This window comes from Suricata suricatta, chromosome 3 (assembly GCF_006229205.1).
Source record: "Suricata suricatta isolate VVHF042 chromosome 3, meerkat_22Aug2017_6uvM2_HiC, whole genome shotgun sequence".
NCBI classification, from domain to species: domain Eukaryota; kingdom Metazoa; phylum Chordata; class Mammalia; order Carnivora; family Herpestidae; genus Suricata; species Suricata suricatta.
Genome location: NC_043702.1, coordinates 152,430,272 through 152,454,604, shown reverse-complemented (window position 1 = coordinate 152,454,604; position 24,333 = coordinate 152,430,272). Strand labels below are relative to the sequence as shown.

General features: G+C 33.3%; 1 protein-coding gene across 3 annotated transcripts in view; it reads right to left on the bottom strand.

The window, feature by feature from the left end:
• KCNT2 (potassium sodium-activated channel subfamily T member 2) overlaps positions 1 to 24,333 on the bottom strand; it is a 340,818-nt gene that overhangs the window by 124,789 nt on the left and 191,696 nt on the right. For all 3 annotated transcript variants that reach the window (XM_029933172.1, XM_029933173.1, XM_029933174.1), the window contains exon 14: positions 9,990 to 10,098. In XM_029933172.1, the coding sequence (XP_029789032.1) occupies positions 9,990 to 10,098 (109 nt within the window). The remainder of the gene's footprint in view (positions 1 to 9,989; positions 10,099 to 24,333) is intronic.

The window sequence follows — 24,333 nt, the reverse complement described above, 5'->3', positions numbered from 1 at the left end:
AACTTTCAGCCACTAATATAAGCACTCCTTAGATGATTTTTTTACAACAATTGTGGTCTAATGATGACCTCCTTTTTCTCTCTTCTTTCTACATTTATTACTCAGAATTCTTTTTTTTTTAAATTTTTTATGTCATTATTTTATTTTGAGAGAAAGACAGAGACAGACCATGAGCAGGGAGGGGCAGAGAGAGAGGGAGACACAAAATCCAAAGCAGGCTGCAGGCTCTGAGCTGTCAGCAGAGAGCCCGATGCGGGGCTCGAACCCACGAACTGTGAGATCATGACCTGAGCCGAAGTCAGGCGCTTTACCAACTCTGCCACCCACGCGCCCCTATTATTCAGAATTCTTAAGAAAGAACTATTCCTTCTTTCCCACTTGTTTATTTATGCCACTACTAATTTATATCAGTGTATTTACTTGATTTTATGGGTTAAAATCTAATGCTGTCATTATTTATTTTGTTTCCCAAATTATCCCATCTTGGCTTATTCGGAACTCCTTCAGGTTAGTTCTTGTGTCATTTTCGACAACCCCTCGCATGCTTCAGAGCAACTCCTTAATTTCTGGCACCACAAGATTTTCCAGACTCCTCATACTTTTCTCTGCCCTCATCCTGGATTTAACCAATACCCCAAGGAGCCCTGGTTGCTTTTATTAGAGAGTTTTGTTTAGTAAACAAGATGTGAGCATCAAACTATGCTAAGTGCTACTGTGCTGCCATTGCTTCCTGGCTCTTCCAGTAAACAGAGCTAGGAGCTATGTATGTATTTATTCACAGACCCATAGAGACATACATCTATTTAACTGAATCTGTCCTTGCATATATGTGTATCAAATCACGAGTTCATACTGATTCCAATCTTACCCACAGGAACTGCCACCGATTGGAGGAGGCTTAGGAGAAATAACAACTAAATGCAATGCAGGATCTTGGAGAAGATCCTGGAGCAGAAAAGGGATATTAATGGCCAAACTGGTGAAATTCAAATAAGGCCGATAATTTAGTCGATTGTATTGTGCCGATGTTAATTGATCATTTGGAGAACTGCACTATGGTAATGTAAGATGTAAACATTAAGGGAAGTTAATATGGGAAGGGGATGTGGGAACTCTGGCCTTTTTTGCAATTTTCTGGAAGTCTAAATTTAGCTCAAATAAAAAGCTTTTTTAAAAGCCATTAAAAATGTAATATGTAATCCAGCATTTTCCAATCTTACTTGAGCATGTAATTTTATTTTTCAGGAAAATTACTAACATCCACCCAAAAGCATTATTAATTGTGCCTTGGAACACAAATTTGGCAATTCTATGAAATAACAAAAACACTATTTATATGCCACACACAGGAATTAATTACACTGCATTGGCTTAATGTGTTTCTACTGTGGTTAAAGATTTCCCAAAACTATTCAGCAATCTCTGGTAAAATACTTACTTGAGAAAGACTAAATTTCACTTAAGTTTAAATGTACACAATTATAATGCTCATGACAGAAACTTCAACAAGACTATTTTTCTATAATTTTACAAACACTTTACATGTGGTTAGAGGTATGATAAAATTTTCCAAGCTAAGGAAATCAGCACAAATGAAGGTGTTCTTCTATTTTTAAAGAGACCAATTACATTGAAAGCAACAGATAAAACTTAATAGTGTTTAGCTTTCATTTTACAAAAAGCATTGCAGCAATACCCAAATATGCAATTTCCAGATCCCATTGATGAACAGACTACACTCACCCGGTATCTTAATGAAGGGCTTCTTATGAAATAACCACCCTGAGAAACATATTTACAAAACTGCAACTTTTAAAAATTGATTTTACTAAAATATAAAAACAACGTTGCTTGCCCCTTACTCCTAATATGTATTATGGAATGTAGCATTGGAATTCTTATATCTTTTCATTTATTCAAAACACCTAAAATATAGATTTATATCCTACACCAATTGATTTGTAGTTGAAGCCTCCTTTTTTGGTGGCCATGTGAATCAAAATAAAATTATTGTAACACATTGTAATAATGCATCATCATTATCTGAACCTGCCAGCAACTGTTATCTGCTTACATTTATATAACTTAACCATTTTCTCTGCTTCCTGACTTTTTTATCTTTATGTCTTCTACTACATTTTAAGATAATTTTACTGAGTTTAACAATTTTCTTATTTAAATAATTTTTATAATGGGATTTCTTCCAAACAAACTTTGAAAAAGTCACTAAAAACCTGTATATTTTAAAAAGAAAAATAGTTTTATACCTCTTACAACTCTATTTGGCTTTCTTCTATAAAATTATTCCATGACTGAATAATATAATATATTGCCTGAGAGTAAAATGCCTGACATTGTACATATTGGAGTCATCTTTCTCAAAATATATGTAGACATAATCTCTGTAATACTTAAGACACTGATTCACAACATTGGCCATGGTGAGATGTATAACTTCACTGTTTATTGCCTGGAAGCATTGTGATATATATTGTCCACTCGTGTCATTCCTTGTTCAGAAAAAGCCCACACAAAGTTATGAACATATTGTAACTTAAATATTAAAAAAAATGTGAGCATGCCCTGAGTCTTTCTCTTCTCCATCACAAATGCGTATATGGTTCTAGGTGTCCTGCTTTGTCTTTAAAGCACCTCTCCTGCCACCCTCAAACTGTCTCCGACCAAATTTAAGGAATGATTTTGATGTATATAAAATCTGGCTCACTTGATACAGGTGCATAGAGCCAATGAGAGAACTAGAGTCCCTCCCTACTGTGGTCTGGCATGGCTGTATGTAATCCTCAAAATAATCTTGCGGAGGGACTTCATCCAGTTTCATGGTTTTAAAGTGTCTGTATGCTGATGACAGCCAAATTTCTAGCATCCGTGTAGAACTGTCCCTGAGCTCCACACTGTATACTGGACACAATTCAGGAAGTCTAACAAGTATCTTAAACTGATCGTGTCCAGAATAAAAATCCCGATCTTCTGCGGTTGTCTTCATTGCAGTAAGTCACAATCATACTCTTCTCAGTCAAAAACTTTGCATTCACAATAGACTCTTCTTCCGTTCTGCCTCACCTCTAATCGACAACTGCTGACAACAGTGTCTTCAAAATACATCTAGAATCTCAGCACTTCTCATCACACGCTTGGGCCCTTGCCAAAACAAGGTTTAGCTTCTCTGGCTTAGATTATCCCCATAAACTCTTAATTTCTTTTGCTCAACCAAGAAGCCAATGAGTTTGTTTCTCTTATATTTAAATCCTATCACTCTTCTGCTCAGAATCGTATGATTTTTCACTTTAGAATGATAGCCACCACTCATAATGGCCTAGAAGACCTTTGTTTCCCTGTCAGATCTCAGTTTTTACTACCTTTCTCATCCTTGAGTTCTAGCTACACTGGCCTACTTGCTGTTTCCCAAGTCATCAAAGTATCTCAGAGTCTTTGCCTTTCCTCTTCAGAGTGGAAGACTCATATCTCAGAATATCTACATGGCTCACTACCTTAACCTAATCAGGTCACTGATTAAATATCAGCCCCTTGATTAGGTCTTCCATGACTCTATTATTTAAGTTGGATACACTGTTCCATCCTTGAATTTCCCATTGTTCTCTGCTTTATGTTTTCCTTTGTACCACTGCCTTCCGAGAGAGGTTATATTTTTAACTTACTCATATTTTGTTTACTATGTGTCTCCTCAATTAGAATTCATGACAGTTGGAATTTTCCTGTTGATTTCCTTGTGGAAACCACAACACCTGGAATGGTTCTGTCACACAGTAAGCAGTCAATAAATAACTGTCAAGTAAATGAATAAAGTAATGGATGAGAAAATTATTATCTCAAATTTTCCAAATAAAACGATTGAGAACTAAATGGAGTATGTAATCGGTTCCAGTTAACTCTACCAGTTAGTGAGTCAACTGTTTCAAGCTGCCAGAACTGGGGATCTGTCATCTCTGTCACATTTCCTCCCTAAATTTATAAGCCACATTTACAGCATGAACACTCCCAAACAGAGGGAATAGTAGTTGTGTTTAGGATATGCAGTTCCCAGAAAGTTCAGTTTTAATTGTCACTTTAATGAGAGAAGTTTCTGAACCACATATTCTATAATGTTAACATGCTTGGGTTTGGCTCACTGATAGATAATATGTTAAAATTCAGATAAAGGGCCAACTATCAAGAAGTAATAATAATTAGCAACTATACTACAGATATACTTAAGAATATTTTAACAATATTTTTTAATAATGCCAAGTTTGTGTCACCACAGTTGAGCTCTCATTCTAATAGGAAACAATGACCTTCACTGTACTTCACATATAAAACTTAGGCTTTCATCGTTATTTGTTTGAATCAATAGACCCCCAGATAAGATCCTCTGATCTATCTTTTGCTCTTATGCTATATAATCTAATTATTTGAAAAGAATAAACATATAAATGTAAGTAAATATGTGTGTGTATAGGTCTGTGTACACAAAGTACATATGTACATATATTTTTCAATTTAAATTTACATTGCTAATAGACATTACTAGAACCAAGCTCATATTCTAATATGCAAAATATAACTTTCTCAAAATGTGAAAAGACAACGTTGGACTTCATGGAAAGATTTAATAAGTAGTCTCAGTTGGCAATACTTTTGCTCCTTTGTCATGCTCCTTCTTCCTACCTAGAAGAGAATAGCCTGAAGCAAAGCAGACATTTTATGACTACAAGGAGATAATCTTGAGGATTAAGTTCTACAAGCTAAAAATGTTGGAATAAAAAAGAAGGAAAGAACGGGGTGCCCTGTTGAGTTAGACAAGCTGCTCTAGATGCTGATCCCCAAATATTTCATTTATAAAATAAAATACCACCCTTTATTTTAGCTGTTATATGGAGCTGAACATATTTTTTAGCCAGTGTAAGAGTCTTTACTATGTATAAATAAAATTACTGTAAATTGCCCCTTTCCTTACTATTCATAAGGAAGAAATAATTCTTCTCCTTACTGAGTAGAGATATTCAGACATTCTCTAGATCCTATCCCTTACTCTTCGGTTGTATTTTCAGTCTCTGTCTCCTCACTGGTACTTACCCTACTAATTAAATCTTGAAAGCAAACAGAAAATAAACAGATAAATACACGTAGATGCGCATGCAAACAGTTAGAAAAAGGTGTTTTTAACCTTCCTGTTCAATAGAGCTTTCATCATTTTCTTTCTCATCTTCGTGGACAAACCTAATGAAGAGGCAGCCTTCAGCCAGGCTTCGCTTTCTTATCACCTCCTTATGTGTTTATCTTTTCTCAAAATGAGAACGTCTCCACCGTCCAGAATTGTTTTCTCAGAAGTCCCTGGAGACCAGTGACCCACTAATTCCATTTGCTCAGCATCCATCCACCTTAAACCATTTATATGTTTACTATCCAGTTTGTTTTAGAAATCCTTACTGCTATTTATTCCATTATGCTATCATATATTTGCTCTCCTTTTCTTCCACCTGTTACCTAAAAGGAAAAAGTTTGAGTTCTCATTTCTCCCAAATCTCCACTATTTTTACTTTCACCTCTATGGATCTGAAACAGTACTCATCCCTCCTCAGGAACCAAGAGAGGAAGTAATTTGCACCACCAGGTATAACTCTTTAGAAAGTAGATAAATAGATGGATATTTTTATATATGCATATATATAATCTATCTTTAATATATATATAATATGTATCTTTAATACATATAATATATATCTTTAATACAAACAATATATATCTTTAAGACATATTATGTATCTTTAATATATATTACATATATTAAACTCCTTTTTTCTTCTACCAACCCACTTTATAGTTCTCTACTATCTAGACTTGCTGGAGATTTTTATTTTTCTCCCTTTTTCTTACATTCATATCTATTCAGTAGCCAAGTTCTAAAAATTCTAACTTTGAAGTAGTTTTCTTATCAATTCTTTCTTTCCCATTGATTATCACTAAGACCAAAATTCAACCTCTTCAATGGGACTAATGAAATAATTATTTTCATGAAAGTAAATTGAAAAGAAATAATTTCAATTTGACAAGGATGAAATGTCATCAAGATGAATCAGGTGAATGTGTAACAACTGGCCTGATTATCAGCTTTTCTGTGCTTAAAATCATCATGGTCTATGTCCAACAGCCTATAGTAATTTTTGTCCAAAGAATAAACTTGCAGTCTTCTTCCTAGTAAGACTGTGAAATAAATAAAAACGTTAATGTAATTAACAATAAGGAATACCACTGCCAAGAGCACTGACTACTCAAATGTAAATGAAGTGAGTGAAGGGGGAAATAGTGAAGTGCCAATAGACAGAGTGAACCCTCAATGAATAAAAGGAAAACACTTATTTGAAGTCATCCACAAGTTACTTTATGACTTATACAACAACTAGAGCTGGAATGAATATGTTAACATACAGGAAGAGAAAATGTAAGATAGCAAGAGTGCTAATAGCCTTGGGAGCTGTGTTAGTCAGGATATTGGCAACAGTTGCTGTAGAGACTCCAAAAAACAAGATAGAGCTTTTCCTTTAAATTAATATTCCTTTTCTATAAAAGTCCAGAGGTAATTCATCCTTAATATGTGATTTCCATCTTCGTCCCCAATTCCACTGGCTAGAAGAGAACTAAGACAAGGAGACAAAGGTGTTTGAGTAGGTACATCTGTCTGTTTCTTTTCTATAAATGAATTAGGAAGGAATTCCATTATCACTGTAAACTATGGCATGTCAGCCACGTCGGTCAGGAAAGACCTTATCTTTGATCTCAACTCTTGATTTCTTTATCTCATTTGTTTCAGAATTCCTATTTATTATTTTCTTTCAATAATATAATCTATATAACACTTTAAAAATATATTTTTAAATTAGACCATTTCATGTTTTATATTATATTTACTTCTGAGCTTGTTGGATACGAAAATCTCAATTTCTTTTTTCCCTTTTTACCAACTAATAAGGTACACAACAGCTTGTGAATATCAACTATATTGAGTCAAAATCACCATTTATTATAAAATAAAGTTATAGTAAGATTATTCTCTCCTTTTGAAATGGAGAAATTGAGCATTGTTGTAAGATTTCTTTTCAATTAAGGGTTTGATAATCCTTGCATAAAACATTTCTTAGACTATCCAACATTTTCCCATTATACTACTTAGTTCACCTCCCAAATTTGTTCTCTTATTATGAATTCAATACACTTAATCACTAATTTCTGCTGATGCTTAAGGGCAAAATTTCAAATATGTTCTGTTAATAGGTGAATCTTGACTATATCTTCAGTTAACACATAATACAGAGGACTTGATACAAATACTTGGTCAAACAATACATTTAATAAAATATATTAGATAGGTTAAATTGATTAATTTGCTTGGATGATTATATATGTTCAAGTGATGGTATATATCTGATTTATTATTATTATTTATTATTATTATTATTATTAATTATTATTTATTATTAAATTATTATTATTATTATTATTATTATTAGCACTTACTACCCAATAATCAAAGACAAATACCCAAATTAAAAAATGGGCAAAAGTTCTGAATAGGGTTTTCCTCCAAGAAGATATACACACGTCCAATAAACAGATGAAATAATGTTCAACATGATTAGCCATCAATGAAATGCAAGCCATGAGACACTATTTTGCATCCACTAGGATGTTATTAATCAAAAACATAGACAATAACAGGTGTTGCTGAGATTGTGAAAAAAATTAGACCTCTGCTACATTGCTGGTAGGAATACAAAATGTTAAAATCTCCTGGGAAAACATTCTGGCAGTTCTTAAACAGTTACCTGTGACTCAGCAGTCTAACCCAAAGAAATGAAAGTATATGTCCACATAAAAATCTTTACATGCATGTTAAAAGTATTTTTATTTGCAATGCTGGAAACAACCCAAATATCCACCATCTAATGAATAAAAACATAAATGATATATTCATGCAATAAAATATTATTGTCATACAAAGGAATGAAGTACTGATGTATATTACAATACAGATGAACATTAAAAACATTATGTCAAGTGAAAGAAACCAGTCCAAAAACACAAAACAAAACAAAACAAAACAAAACAAAAATAAAGAGCATATTGTATGATTTCGTTTATATGCAATGTCCACAATAGGAAAACCTGTAGTAACAAGGTAGACTGGTGATTGTGTGGGGCTGAAAGGGTGGGAGAAAATAAGTGACTACAAAAAGATAGAACATTTCTTTATGGAATGATGAAAAGATTCAGGTGTTAGATAGTGGTGATGTTTACACAAATCTGTGAACACTCAAAGACATTAAATCATATACTTTAGATGGTTGAATTGCATGCTCTGTGAGTTATGTCTCAGTAAAGTTGCTATGAAGAAAACTATTCTGGTAAACTATAGCACTTATTGTGACATTTAGCTGTGAAGTAATTTTGCTGGTCAATATTATTCATGGAAAATCCTTAGTTATGTGGTAACAAGGTCTTCAACATGATTTGCTTTTTTAATAAGGCAAAATTCATTAAAGTATGGAAAGTCCTATTTTAAAGGTCACTAATTTTCTTTTTTACCTTGTATCAAGAGCAATTTGTTCACTAGGGCAACAGTATATGTGCCAATAAATAGTATTTACTACAACTTAACCAGTATAATTTAGCAGTCTGAGTAATGATGTATGTTAGTGTTGAGGGGCACATTTTATCCTTTCTATAACAATAAAGTGAGACTAGATATTGAGTTCTAAAGTTGTATGATTCTCTGATAAAGAGGGTATGGCAACATAATGAGTCCATGTGATGAGTTATGTGAATGTTCCATTAATCAGTATTAAAATCGTTTTCAGTATTTTATTTAATTTCATCAAAATGCCACAGAATTTCCTCAAAGGAAAACAATGCATAAATGATTCTGTTGCATCTTTTCCATTGTACAAAGTAAAGGCTTATAAATACATAGAGTAGAAATATTTTCATTTAAAACTTTAAGAAAATTACTCTTTGGAAAATCTTACTATCTCAATAGAGCAGAGACATAATTAGAAAGAAGTAAGAGGGTAAAGTCGACTTTATTGCAGGGCATTAGCTATTTTCCAATTAGCAACTTACTCCACCTGGTATTAAATCCCAAAAAATAATTTTCCTTTTTCTTGATTTATTTGACTTGGCACTTCACTTAAATATCAATTAACTTACTAAATTTAAATAATCATAACCACAAGCAGCACAGTAAAATTTCCTTATAAAACCAACATTTTGCCTATAATACCAAATAAAAAATTGGAAAAGGTATGAAATGCAATGCAACATTGTCTCTTCAAATAAGAGTGGGGACTATGCTCACTGATTATACTTTCCTTGATCATCCAAGTAAAATACAAACTCTATCATAGAACAAAATGGTCTGATAATATAACTCTCCATCATCTACCTCAAAATGAATATAAAAAGTGATTTCTTTTATACTACATTTGCTAATTTTATCAAGTACTTTTTATCCTATAATGATTATAAAGTTTAATTTTGAGGTCAATCATGTACATATAGCTTTGAAAAAAAAAACTTACCTTAGGAATAGAAAAGAAAATATCTTTAAGATCTTATACTAATGATTCTCATCATCTCATTTTTTAAAGTTTTATTTCCTGAGTATCTCAAAAATAGAGTGCCCTAAACCTAGACTTAACAGATAATGTAAAAACTTAGAATTTAGGTTGAAACAAATTATCTCAAGTTTAGTTAGAAAAAAACAGTAAATCACTGTCAATTTTCTCTCTTGGTCTTCGCCTTCTATCTATCAATCCATTCTTTTATTTGTCAGATGAAGATAACTCACACAAATACAAGTGTAAGTACATATCTAGCTGTATATCTTGGTTTACTTTACCTCTAAATCACATAACTACACTTATATTATTTTTTATAATTTAAAATGCATTATCTTAAAGAAAAAATATACTTACTGCCCTCTAGATGTATGAACCAGAAGTGTAATAAGTGTAGATGTTGCTGGACATATACAGTTTAAAGCTAACATGGCGTATTTAAACTCTTCTTCACAAACAACATGATCTGTTTGAAATAAAATAGGTAAATTAGAATAATTTACCTTGGGATCGTAGTATTTTTAAATAATATTAAAAATAAAACCATGAATAAAATTATAAAAGTTTCAACACAAATACACTTGTCTTAGAGATGTTTTTACATGTGCAGTTTTCCCCAAGAAAAATGTTTCAGAAGAGAGAGTAGTAGATTATGAGTTAAGTGCTCGAGAGCAAAGGGGATTCTAGCCCCAGTTCTGTCATTAGTGAAATAGGCAACCTTTGGCAAAATGTTTACTTTTCCTCTGTCTCTTCTGTACAAGCAGATGAGAAGTAGATAGATTTGAGGTGCAGTCTGGAAAATAAATCAGGGACTATATAAAGTCTCCTTTAGTTCTGATAAAAATCTATGGTATGAAATGCAGCAGTAGTGACTTAAAGTATTGCCGATTTATCAAAGTCATAGTCACACAGCACACAGACTTAAAATTACTAAATGACATGGTAGGTAACGTTTGCATACTATTTAGTAATAGATTTTGTACAATCGAAACAACTATAATAATCAAGCAATAAAGATTAATGCTAAAATACATTTAAATTTAAACTGTTCTTTGACCTCAAGACTTAGGATCATAAACTCAAAAGATGATAGAATCCAATCAGGAAAGATAAAAAATAAAAATATAAGTTCAGTGACATAAAAAAAATAAGGTGCTAAAGATGGTGGCACACAAGAGGGGCCAGACCACATAAAGGAGGGTGGTGGTACTTAGCCCACTTCCCTTACTTTCATAGAGCGATGAGGGCTCAGATGCCAGATATGCAGTTTTCCAGAGAGATCACATTTAAGAGAAGTGATTGAGGTATTGTTTCGTTTGGGGGAAAAAAACCTCTTCCCAAGTAAACAACTATAGCTGGTATTAGAAATAAAAACAATGTGTAAAGTTCTAAGAAAATAAATATTCTTAGAAAATAGCTTTAGCTAAATTAAGAAATAGAAGGTTAGATTTGTAAATGAGTCAGATATCTATGCAATGAACACATATCTAACAGCATTTATGAAGAAACATAAAAAATTACTTGAGAAATGCTATAGCAAATGCCCTGGGCAGACAAATAATAAACTTACTCCTGGTTTCATGAGTTAACATATGAAAGAGCCCATTATTTTTTCTTTTTCTTTCACTTCCTTATTTATTTACTTTTTCTTTTACATTTTTATGGAAGAAATCGCTATAGTTCCATCTCAGGATTTACTCAAAATAAAAAAAAATCAAGGATCTGCTAACAATGTTTCTGCCTCTCTCTTTTCTCTTTATTGTTTTTACAGTGTCTAATATAAGCCCATAAGCTAAGCACACGTTACTGGACGTAACTCTGCAGATAAATACAAAGTACGTTTGGGAGTGTTTTAGTATGTATAGACCTTGAACAAAACAGGTTTGAATTGCACAGGTCCACTTATACGGATGTTTTTTTCTGTAAGTATAGTACAATACTATAAATGTATTTTCTCTTAATTATGACTTTCTTAATAATATTTTTTCACTAGCTTACTTAATTATATATTACAATGCACATAACATACAAAATATGCATTAATCAACTATTTATGTTATTGGTAAGGCTCTGGCCAATAGTAGGCTATTAAAGTTTTGGAGGAATCAAAAGAGAAGATTTTTGACTGTGCAGGGCAGGACCAGGCAGGTGGCAGAGGGAGGGGTGAGGGGTTGGTACAACTACCACCATGTTGTTCAAGGAGCAAAACTGTAAACTAAATTATCTAGGAACACAACTACTGCGTAAATTAAAAGAAAATATATTTTATTCAGTTTGGCGTTGCATGTCAGTCATTTATACAAGTTTAGGATGTTTGATTACCAATGTCAGTAGCTGGCACATAATGATGCAAGTATCTCTGTTTTCCATTGTGTTTTCTAGAGTATTCATACCTGAGCATTTACATATTGAAATATATTATTATTTCCCTCTGTTTCTCCTTCAAATTATGATTAATATATTTATTAATTGTTTTAAGTGTGTTTATATAGATAGCTATATTTACTGTGAATTTCATTCCAGGGTAGTAGAGGAAGTGTTACAAAATATTTACTGTATGAAAGAGGCATTGGATCAGATTGGTTGAAAACCATTGTTTTAGATAAATGAGTTAATGAATAATTATCATGGGATTCCTTCTTAGATAAAAGAATAAAATCAGTCTTCTTTTCAAAAACAGAAATTGATTTAGTCGATATGGCTGATTGACACAGGGAAACATGATAGAATGAATGTTCAACTAGGTATATTCTTTTGCATAAATTACAGAAAACTTAAACTCACTCTGTAAAATAAGACTGAATATATCTTTAGACCTCTCCTCTTAAGTTCAAATCTATGCCTCCTTCTGGGACATTTTTAAAATACTAATCACTATCCCCTAACGTGAACTGAAAAACGATTTTTTTCCTGCTACTTTGCCCCTCATTTCCCAATGTCAGATGACAGCCAAGGTTTATTGATCATATCACTGAAGCTGTCTCTTTTTCCCATTTTCGCATCTCCATTCCATTCTCCCGACTTGCTACAGGTTTTAAATATTTATCCATAATTCTTGAGAGCCAGATATCAGTTCTTAGAATGATTTTTTATTGTATTATTTTTTCAGATTTTAGAAAGACAATGTGCCTCATCTACCCCACCCAGTGTAATAGATCTAGGGAGCAACCTATGCTTTAATTTATTTCTGTAGTTACATTTGTCAATATCTACACCAAGTAGAAAAAATAAAATTCAGTGTTGGGATTACCACCAAATAATTTCAGGTCAGATCAGATCTCACTATCAACAGAAATACTTTTTTTCACCCCTAGAATTTTCTGAATTTTAGATTTACAGCTAAGGGACTGTGAGTCTTTATTGAAACTATGATTATCTTTCACCTAGACAAATGCAACAATAGTTTCTTATTTGCTCTTTCTGTCTTCCAACTCATCAGCATTCCACCTATTACCCTGCTAAAACCATGCCATTGTGTCCAATGAGAGTTGCCACTGCCACATATAAGTATGTAAACTTAAATAAACTTAAACAAAATACAAACAAAAGGTCAGTTCTTCCATCTTACTAGCCGTATTTCAATAGCAATAATGTGCTCAATAACATCTGTGGCTACTGCCTAGAGTATCAGACATTGCAAACATAGAACATTTCCATTATCATCAATGACTGGACAGTGCTGTTTCATTAGCCAATGGATTAATGGCCTTTCCTGAATCCTAACGCTTATAAGATATTTTTCGAGTTCTTTAAAATGACATCATAGGCAGAATCTGGGTAACCTTACTAACATACTAGGCCACCTTTTTATGAACTTTCTCAGTCTTATTGTCATTAAAATTGCTTATCTATAATAACAGGAAAGAAGGTAGGACATATGGTGTATGTACAAGTTGGTAGGTAGATGAGTATGTGGAAGTTTACAAAAATTTTGTTTTTCATCCTACATTTCTACTTTCTTGGTGGCATAGGTGGAAATGATGATTCAATAAGAGGTTGAAAGTAAAAGAAAAAAAATACGACATAGTTGTTTAAGAGAGTGGGAAAGGAAACAGAACGAGAAACACAGAATGATGTTTAGCAGCTTATGAACCCCTAGAAATCAGAATGATGAATGTAAAGTGGGGATAGTCTGCTGGTTTTCTTTTGTTTATTTTGTTTCCTCTGGCCACACTCAAATGTGTGGAAGTAAACACCATCTTCTGTCAAAAAGACAGAGAGAATTCAACGCAGTTGACTTCTGGCAAACAAGTCTAACTTATGTACAGAACGTTAATGAACAGATGAATTAAAATAATGGATTATAATGGTGTGCTATGGAATTCATATAAGTTAAAAAGAGAACACAGGATCTGCAGTTGTAAATAATAGTAAATATTTGGTAGAATCAATGAACTGTAATTCCCAGTGTAGTGAAGAGATAGTTGGAGTTCCCTATCAGATGATGTGAACTGGAATGATAAGAGGCAGCGGTCAGAGAACAGAGATTAGTTAGGGAGGAGTCACATTAACAGGTAATGACATGATTTGTAGAATGTGCTTCTGGATGTGGATGATGAGATAGGATGGTGAACAAGAATATTAATAATAGAGGAATTATAGGTGCACAAGTCTAGGGCATTGAGAGAATAACTTCCATGGTTATCAATATCATTGAATATTATGGCAGCAGTTTTGGAAAGAATGAGAATGAACAAGGAGAAGGAGCAGTTTTCAGCTCAATTTTTTTTTTATCAGTTACTAGTATTTCCTTTTTAGGATATTTCAAGTCACAAACTGCCAGTTTTTATCAAATAATTTTCTAATTAAAAACATAAGACAAAGTTATATACAATTTAAGTACTATTGAAATGCATAAGGTAGAATTACTCCTTATTTTTCATTTTCCACTCTATGCAGAAAACAACTATCTATGGAAACATGTTTGGAAAGGACCAGGACACTAATGAGTGTTCGTAGCACTTTGCTGATTTTAGTCAGGTATATATAGAGAGATGACCTCAGGTAAAAATTGATCACTTTGCAAGCAGAGAGCAAAAGGAATAAAGCTTTCTTAAGTAGGGCACTGTTTGCTTAAAGCCAGAAAGCTAAATCAAGAGTCCAGGAATCTGGTTGCAAAACCAAAAAGTGAACTGTATCTTAAATAGCAGGAGATGATGATCCTCTTTCAGACTCTTTATCAGAGGCCTTCCATTAAAACTTCTCCCAAACCAAAAAAAAAAAAAAAACAAAAACCCAAGAATCACATTACAGTGATGCCTTCTCACTCAAACTTATTGTTTTGGCTGATGCCAAAGTAGCCGCCATTAAGGAGACATGAACAGGACAACAAAAGCCAGTAAAAAAAGCATGTTTAAGAAAGTTCTTAGAGAACTTTGACCACAATTACTGACGCATGGAAAGTTATGAAAGAAATCTGCTCTAATTTGAACTTTATGGCCACAGAGAAAAGTGCACAAGGAGACATGCTCATGAATAGACAAAAGAGTTGTTCTCTAAAAGCAGAATGAGCTCATAAGGAATTTGCTGCAAGGTCTCTGTCATTCATGTCCTGCAGGATTTCAATCTTGCTCTGAGCCCATGACTGATGTGTGTCTCTGGCTCTTTTTTCCCAAAACACCAATATTTGTTACAATTATATTCTTTCACTATTTTCTATTCATATAGGATGGGAGTGGAGGTTGGTATTAGTGTGTTTGTGACCAGAGCATGAGGAGCCACATCTAGAACTGACTTTGCTTTATCCAGATATCCTGGACTTTAAGTTGGATGCAACTGACATAGCTTTAAGGATCATTTTTCATAATAATGGATGAGTACTTAAGAGATACAGAAAATATTGTACGTGAATGCTTAGATCGATAAGGGTTTGAACTGTGGCTGCAAATACTGTAGCCCATATTCATTCTCTCCTTCTTCCTTTCAATAACAGTTCTTATTTCCTCTTACTCATCCCCAGGTTTTAGCTGGCTGTATGGCTGCCCAGGTAGAAATTACACCGTCCAGCTTCCCTCTAGTTAGATAGAGTCACATGACTAGCTTTGTCCAACTTCTGTATTAGTTTTTTGTGGACAAAACCATTTCCCTAAGCTTCTTCCATCTTGTTGGTGAGACCACATATATGGCAAAAGCCCACTTTTGATTATGCAGACAGAGATAACTCCTTAGCAATGATAAAATCTGTCCATTTTTTCTTTATGGGTTCTCATTTCTTTCCCTTACTGAAGAAAGCATTTCCTCTTTCAAAATTATGTGCATCTCATATCTTCTCATCCTTTTAAAGTTTCTGTGTATTTATTTTATTTTGGATCCTTCATGTCCATGTCTTGCTATTAAAATGTAAGCAACATGAGATCAAGTAGTGTCACCGTTAAGTGGGACAAGCCATGGGCAACCACTGATCCTTCTAAGCCTAACTTACTTTATGTTTAAAATGTGCATAATAATAGTATATGCCTCATAGAATTATTTTTAAGTTCATTTATTTATTCTGAGAGAGAGAGAGTGAGAGAGCACACAGGAGGGTGGGGAGAGAGGAAAACAGAAAGAATCTTGAACAGGCTCTGCACTGCCAGCACAGAGCCTGGCATGGAGCTCAGACCCACAAACTGCAAGATCATCACCTGAACTAAAACCAAGAGCTGGACACTTAACTGAATGAGCCACCCAGGCACCCCCATAGGATTTTCTGAGAAGAAAAGTAGACAATGACTATGAAATTTTGATGAAAATTCTAAACAAGTATTATATCATCATAATCATGCATATTAAAAACAAAGATTTAAATAAACTGTCTTGAAATAATGCCAATAATATATTTAAAAATTTGAAGAAGGCAAATATAATATAAATTTATTGTTACAGAATTAAAACATGATCCTAGGCTTATTAAAATGCTGACTTCTGCATATACGCTCATACCCTCACATACATGTCTGAATAAACACAAAAAATTATAAGAACAGGAATCAAACTGTTGATAGTAACTACCTGAAGGAGTGGGAAAATTTTCAAAATCTATGATTTTTAAAATAGGATTACGTGAAATTTTTGGGTTTCTTTTTTATTATAATGTTTATTATTTTTAAATTCTTAAAGGCTATTAAATTAAGCCATTATAACTAAAGATTTAAATATTAGATACATGTGAAGCAACTCTATTTTCAAGTCCCTTTTACTTTATGGAAAATAAAATTGTTAATTACATTTTAACAAGTCAGAAGCTTTTTTTAAAAGTCTGCGTCAGTATTTTCTGAGCTCTTGTATGATTTAAAATACCAGAAGCTTCTTCCATGCAGTTGCTAGGTAACAGGTCTTTGGAAAGCAGTAACAGTGGAAAGTGCACTAAACCAAGGCAGGGTTGTGATTTACAGAAATCAAATATCCTTTGGAAAAGAGCTTTAAAACAGAAACACAAAACGGGATAAATTTGAAATCCTGAATGTTATTTGTTTTTATTTTAAGGGGAAAAGTTTATTGCACGGACTGAACAAATTGTGTTATGAAATCTCTCATATATCCTTTGCTTATTATACTCTGTATAAGCATGAGTGGGTGGATTGCTATGAAAATTGCTTTTTCTTCTTAGAAGAGAATGGATAATCTCTAACAATTGAGCTTTATTTTTATCCTGTAGGTTTAATCAATAGAATAACCAATTGATGAATGTGTGTGCGTGCACATATGTATGTACATAGACACACATGCATGAGCACAAATCAGAGACTTTTGCCAATTCCAGGATTGTGAGCCATTCAACCACTAGCTGGCTAAGAATAGATTTAAGTAAACCTTTAAAAGTCATTTAGTTTTACACGATCTAAATATAAGAATGCACATTAAATATATAGGATTTTCAACTCCATTTGAGATTGGCAATATTCTATAAAACAGAGTTATTTCCCCTCAATAATAAAGAGCATAAAAAGCTTGCTTGATTTTCTTATTGCTTGAATCCTTGCATTATTTTAAGGCTTCAATTTTTAAATGTATCATACTAATTAAGTGATCAAAAGGAGAATCAAGTTTCCTATGCTCTAGTGCAAAAGTTTAATTCTGTTAACCTCTCTTTCTCTTAAACACATCATAAAAACAGCAGTCTTAATAGTTTTTGAAAAATTATTGTCTTCAGAATCCTGATTTCTTTATGTTCTAGCCAAAAGTATTCTTTCCTCACTAGCTCATGATAGCTACTGATATCCTAAGTGTTAATAATATAGCCAATTTAATCATCTTAATAGTGATCATAATACCAATATTTCAGCTTTTATGCTAAAGGATACATATGTATGTATGTATTTACATATGTGTGTACGTGTATATAGTTTATTAAACTTCACAAAAGCTCTACAATGTATATTGTATTCAACCATTTTCAGATAAGGAATCAGATGTTCAAAAATAAATAACTTGCCTAAATCTATTATTAATTTAAATTCAAACTATCTATGAAGAACTTTACAAAAATAATATGACTTTAAAATTCACTAACCAAACACATTAAAATAAGTGATGTATTCAAGTGGTTTTTCCCTCTCCTGAACTCATATTAAAGATTGCTGTTTACTACCAGATGGACAAATGGCTCAAACAGCCACTAAATTAAACTGATGACTAAAAAATACAACCACTATGTTCCTCAAAACCCACCTTTTAATGAAGGAGTTTGGAAGGAATTAAGTCAAATTTGACCTTGAAATCAATTTCGCCATGTCATTAATTACACACACTAAAATTGCAGTTGGACTAAAATGATTTGAGTCACTGATTCAAAGGGATTTTGAAAGATCTCTAGATTCATTTGTAGCAAATACACCTTTATACTGTCATAACTTACCAAAAAAATAAATGCAGGTGCTCTAAAGGTATATAAAAGGATACATTTCCTACCCTGGGGCAAATCAAGAAAAGCATACCCATGGAAGTGATGTTTAGACTAAGATTTGGGGGCACCTGGGTGGCTCAGTCAGTTAATCGTCCTGCTCTTGCTTTCGGCTCAGGTCATGATTTCATCATTCATGCGATCGAGCCCCACATAGAGCTCTGCCCTGACAGCGGTGGCCTGCTTCAGATTCTCTCTCTCTTTCCCTCTCTCTCCACCTCTCCACTGCTCACTCTCTCTCAAAAATAATAAATAAATGAACTTAAAAATGTTTTTAAATAAACTAAGACTTTAAGGATAATTAAGAATAAGTTAGTTGAATGGTGAAGAAAGTGGACAGAGGTAATTTTCTTAAAAATAAAATCAGAGGTATGAGGATATTTAAATTTTTATGGAAAGTAAATTAACAAAAAAGAGAGAGGTCTAAGCATTAAGAAGAGAAAATATTCCAAGGTTGCTGACAATGAGGGAATGGGATCCAGCCTAGAGATGGAAAGGGAATTGTATTGTAAAAGAAGGGCAGGCAGTAATAAGTGAAAATGAAGTAAAACTGGAAGATATGGTAGTAGAAGTCTAAGGAAATTTTCACTTCTTGTTTTCAGAAAATTAGGAAAACTGAGATAAAGTTTGACCTTGTAACTGCAAGAGCAAGAGAGTATTTCGATAAGAAAACATTCCACACTGTTAAGACGGACTTGGAAATGAGCTTATGGTAACACAAATCTGACCCACTAAGTAATTTTTTTTCCAGCAGTGCTCAGCCAAGGAGCATAAAAAAAAAAAGGATCTTGTTTGTGTGTATGCTTCTTTTCAATGTGGAGCTGTAAAAAAATAAAAACAAAGGAAATTACTATAGTGATATGAGTTTGGTTGAAATGACAGCCCACAGAGCTGAGGTTGTTTAAAGAGGTCAGAAAAGAAGAAAGGGAAGCGAGACCCATGGAAAATCCAGATTGAATGATGCATTAGAGCGATGCTCCTCAGCTATTTGAGATGAAGAACCAGTATTTTTTCATCTTCTTCATTTCCAACCCATTGCAGACACTTATGCGTTTTTATTGTGCATGACTGGTATAGAACTCATGCCATGCATGACTCATCTATGATTCTGATATGAATCTATTCACTTTCCAAAGAGGCAACACACTGATCATGCACTTGGATGTCAGAGTGATGTCAAATTGCTATCAAAGTTTCTAAATGCTTACTTTCAATTGATGTACTTGTGGTCTAGCAAAAGTCTGTGGACTGAAACTTGTCTTTGGACTACACTTTGAATAGCACTGGACTAAAAGTCATAATGAGGCAAAAGGAGTGTGTTTAGATAGTAATGGATGATTGAATAAGCAAAATTGAAACATAGAAGATTGAGGCTGGGAATTGTGATATTTGAATAATGTAAATACGACTGGAAATATTGGGGATGATGTCAAGGTCCAGATATATACTCCATTACATATCTCTATCACTCTAAATCTCAAGGAATTCTTGTCAATTAAACTGGAAAATGAGTCTTCTGAATCAAGATTAAACTCTATGAAGATTAAAATATAATATCTCAGCACTTGTAAAAATGCATGATAAAGTAGGAAAATGTTGCAGTATTGTCCTGTACTACATCTAAAAGATCATTAGATTTGGAGTCACAAGATAGAAGTCCGAATCCTGTGTCTTTAAGCATGTAGTCTTTAGGCAACTATGGTTAGTATCACAATAGACAAACATTTATCTTATTAAAATATGAATTTCAGATTGAACTACCATAGGGCAACATGCAGTAACTATATATTTGAATGCCAAGTAAATATTTTTGTTTTATAAAAATGGAGAATAAGTGGAAATATGAGCTTATATGAGGACACAGCTTTCCCTTACCAATACGAGAAGATGTTATGATTTATCTGATCCTCCCAGGCAAACGACAACCCATGGCCATATTTACAGTTGTCGAGTGTGATCTGTGACAGCTGTTTTTGCTAGTGTCATTACTCTGGACAAAACTGTAAAAATAACTCTCACCTCATCACTTATATTAGGCATTTAGCAGATACTTATTGGCTACTGCTTGCCTCTGGCAGTCTCTCATAATAACCAAATCTTTCTCTTTTCCTCAAAAATGTTCTCATCAGGGGCACCTGGGTGGCTCAGTTGGTTAAGCATCCAGCTTCAGCTCAGGTCATGATCTTGCAGTTCATGGGTTCGAGCCCCACGTCAGGCTCTGTGCTGACAGCTAGCTGAGAGCCTGGAGCCTGCTTTGGATTCTGTGTCTCCCTCTCTCTCTGACCCTCCCCTGCTCACGCTGTCTCTCTCTGTCTCTCAAAAATAAAAAAAATAAAAAACAAAATTTATTAAAAAAATGGTCTCATCAAATGATAGATGCTACTGTCAAGTAGATGCTCATCTAACAATCTAAACAAAGTAAAAGTACAAAAGAAGATTGAAATTTCAGTTTCACTGCGGGCATATATAACTTAAAAAGAATTTCTTAATGCAAAGTGAGGTTGATTTCAAGGGTAATTAAGCCAAATGTTTTGTCGATTTGAATCCTTCCTTATTTGGATGTTCTTCCTCAATATCACCAAACTTCCATAAAGAGGCCCCACAATTCTTCAATATAATATCCATATTAACAGATTCCAAGAAATAAAGTAAATTGGACATTTCAATCATTCTCTCTCCACACACACACACTCTTTTTGACCTTAAGGAACAATTCTAGAGGTTGCTATAAATTCTAACTTAAAGAAAGTCACTTCTAGAAAAGTAACCTGAGTTGAGCTATTAAATGATGAATCCATGGATAATCTAGAGGCGAAAATCACAAAAGTGCCAAAAAGAGATAAAACTTCTTAGTTAAAAGCACCATAAATGTAATCCAAAGATACACTTGCAAACCGAAAAAAAAAAGTGATTTTTAAAAAGTCAAAGTGTTCATAAGTTTAGAATATGAAAAATCTCTCTAATTCACTAGGAGAAAAATAGTCATCTCTATAGAAAGTAAGAGTTTGGGGCTACTTTACATATTAATGAACACAAATTAAATAGACAATAGATACATGTGAATGAACACCTCTGTTAGTAATTAAAAACTGAAAATTAAAATGAACTGTTAGCAGCAATATCACATATCTCTTAATAGCACACATTTTGGAGACCGAGAACATGGATTAAAGGCCTGGTTCCACCACTCAGTATGCCATCAACGACACTTTACTTAGTATGTCTATGTCTCAGTTTCTTCATCTGTGAAACTAGAATAGTATTGACTCCTGAACAACATGAGTGTTAGGAGCACCAACTTTCCACATTGATGGAAAACCACATCTAACATCTGACTGCCCTAAAACCTTACTACCAATAGTCTCCATTGACTAGAAGCCTTACCAATAGCATCCAATGGATTAACACATAAACTGTATATTATATGTATTATATGTTGTATTCTTATAATAAAGTAAGCTAGAGAAAGTGATAAGGAAAATATAATTACTACTGTCCTATATTTGTTGGTTAAAAAATACACACATAATTGGACCCGTGCAGTTCAAATGCGTGTTGTTCAAGAGTGAACTATACCAACAAAATCTACTTATGGAAGCAGGCCTCCTAGACAGCCACTAATCGTTCTCATATCCTGGTATTCACAGACTCGGGCTGATCTGTGTCACCAGGAGGATTGTGGGAACAGCAGGTGGGACAAGCAGGGCTATGTCATAAAAAATACTATGGCTTCTGCCTTGGTGCCTTGTAGGTCAATGTTTTCTGGGAGAAGTCAGCTGCCACATTGTAAGGATACTCAAGAAGCCCCAAGGGAAAGTCCAAGAAGTAATGAACTGATGCCTTCTGCAAAAGCCAGCACAACTTGGCAACCACCTGAGTAAAGAGTGACCCACACTGGAAACAGATCCTCCAGCGGAGGTGAAGCCTTCAGGTAATTGTAGTCCCAACGGACCTCTTCAATGCAACATCATAAATACCCTGATTATTACTTCTCTCAAGTCCTCGACCCATAGAAACTGTGAGATAATAAATGTTTATTGTTTATACCACAGAGTTTTGGGCTTGTTACACAGCAATAGGTAACGAGCATATTACTTTATACTATAAGGTTGTGATGAAAACTAACTGACTTAATCTACAAAATTTGCTTTAGAACAGTAGTCCTTGCACATAAGAAGCATTATATAAATGTTAGCTGCCACTATTAGAGTAACTATAATAATCATAAAATAGTTCTTATTATTTTTCCTTTGCTCAAGGGGCAATAATAGGTAAAAGGAATACTGCTCAATTTTGCAAAAGTAAGTTACACATTTCTGAAGACCAAATTGGTATTGTGTGTTAAAAATCATAAAAGGACACACACAATTCAACCTAGAAATTACACTAGACAGTCATTTTAGGCTTATCACACACATTCAGGAAAACCTCTTTTATGATGGCTGAGGATGTTTGTTTTATTTATTTATTTATTATTTTAATTCTGGACAAAAGTGAATCTTAGTAACCTGAGAGACAAAGAATATTGAATATACAATCCAAGGAGGAGCAAATTCATCAAAATTACTAATCTACAATTTCAACAGATCACATATTTCTTTTTCTTATTTTCAAATACATAAACTTCCAAATTTGTTGGAAATAATGTACTTCAGCACATTACATTCACCTTGGTGATTTTTTTTTTTACCTAGGTGACTTTTAAAAACAGCTATCACTTTAATTTTGCTTATTTTTCATCCGTGAGTTAACATTCTCAAGAAGGAAGTAGCTACTGACTGATCATTAGTTTTATCTCTATGAACACAGGGCTACAGAATAGCTGGTGGCTTAAATGAGAACTTGGCACCAATGAAAATTATTATTAAATTAAAATATTACATGGCATTTGTCATGGGTTATAAAATATAACAATATGCTGATTGCAAAGATTCATGAATTCATAAACATTATCTTTTACCTACCTAATAATGATATATTAGTTCACATTAACAAATTATTATAGTCTATACAAACATAACATTTTATAATCATAAAAAGTGAATAACATGTTCCTTGCTTAGATATAACCATTTATAGGCATTTTCATGGCATTAGTTATACTTGATAATTTGGACCTTGTGTGAACAAAATGTATAAATATCAAATCTATAAATAAATTTAAAAACAACCATTATTAGCAAAATCACCTTTTGGCTAATATTATGTTTCTATATCAAAATGAAATACAATTCATTATACATGAATTATATTAATAACATTGTTACCCTACTTTAAGTAATCCCATATCATACTTACTTCATTTGTATTGCCCTTCATTTTAATATAATTTCTAATAAAGACTTTTGGTTGGATAATACATATACATACCACATCTATGTATCTTGTGTATCTATTTTCATAAGGCTATAGACGTGTTGCTTCTTTCTACATTTATCCTTATAATAAAACTTTAATAAATGCCCTTTTTTGTTGTGTGCAGCTCATACTATTTCCTTATGAAAGCTTCATGTAACTGTGTAAAGAGATGTTAGTGATGTCTCTATCCTTTTTGGATTTCCCTCTATGCATCCTTTTACTACTTTAAACAAATAAACTCACATCTGTGCTCCCCATCAGGCAAATCCTAAAATTACCTCCAGTGTAACATTCTAAGCACACACTTTAATATGAAATGCTGTTGGGGGAAAAAATGAAATGAAAGAGAAAACATTACAGAAATCTGTTTAGATTTCTGATGCTCTTACTCTAATTCACTCTTCTCCTCCACAATTTTTTCTTACTACAATATGATGAAACATATTGTAGTATATATGTATA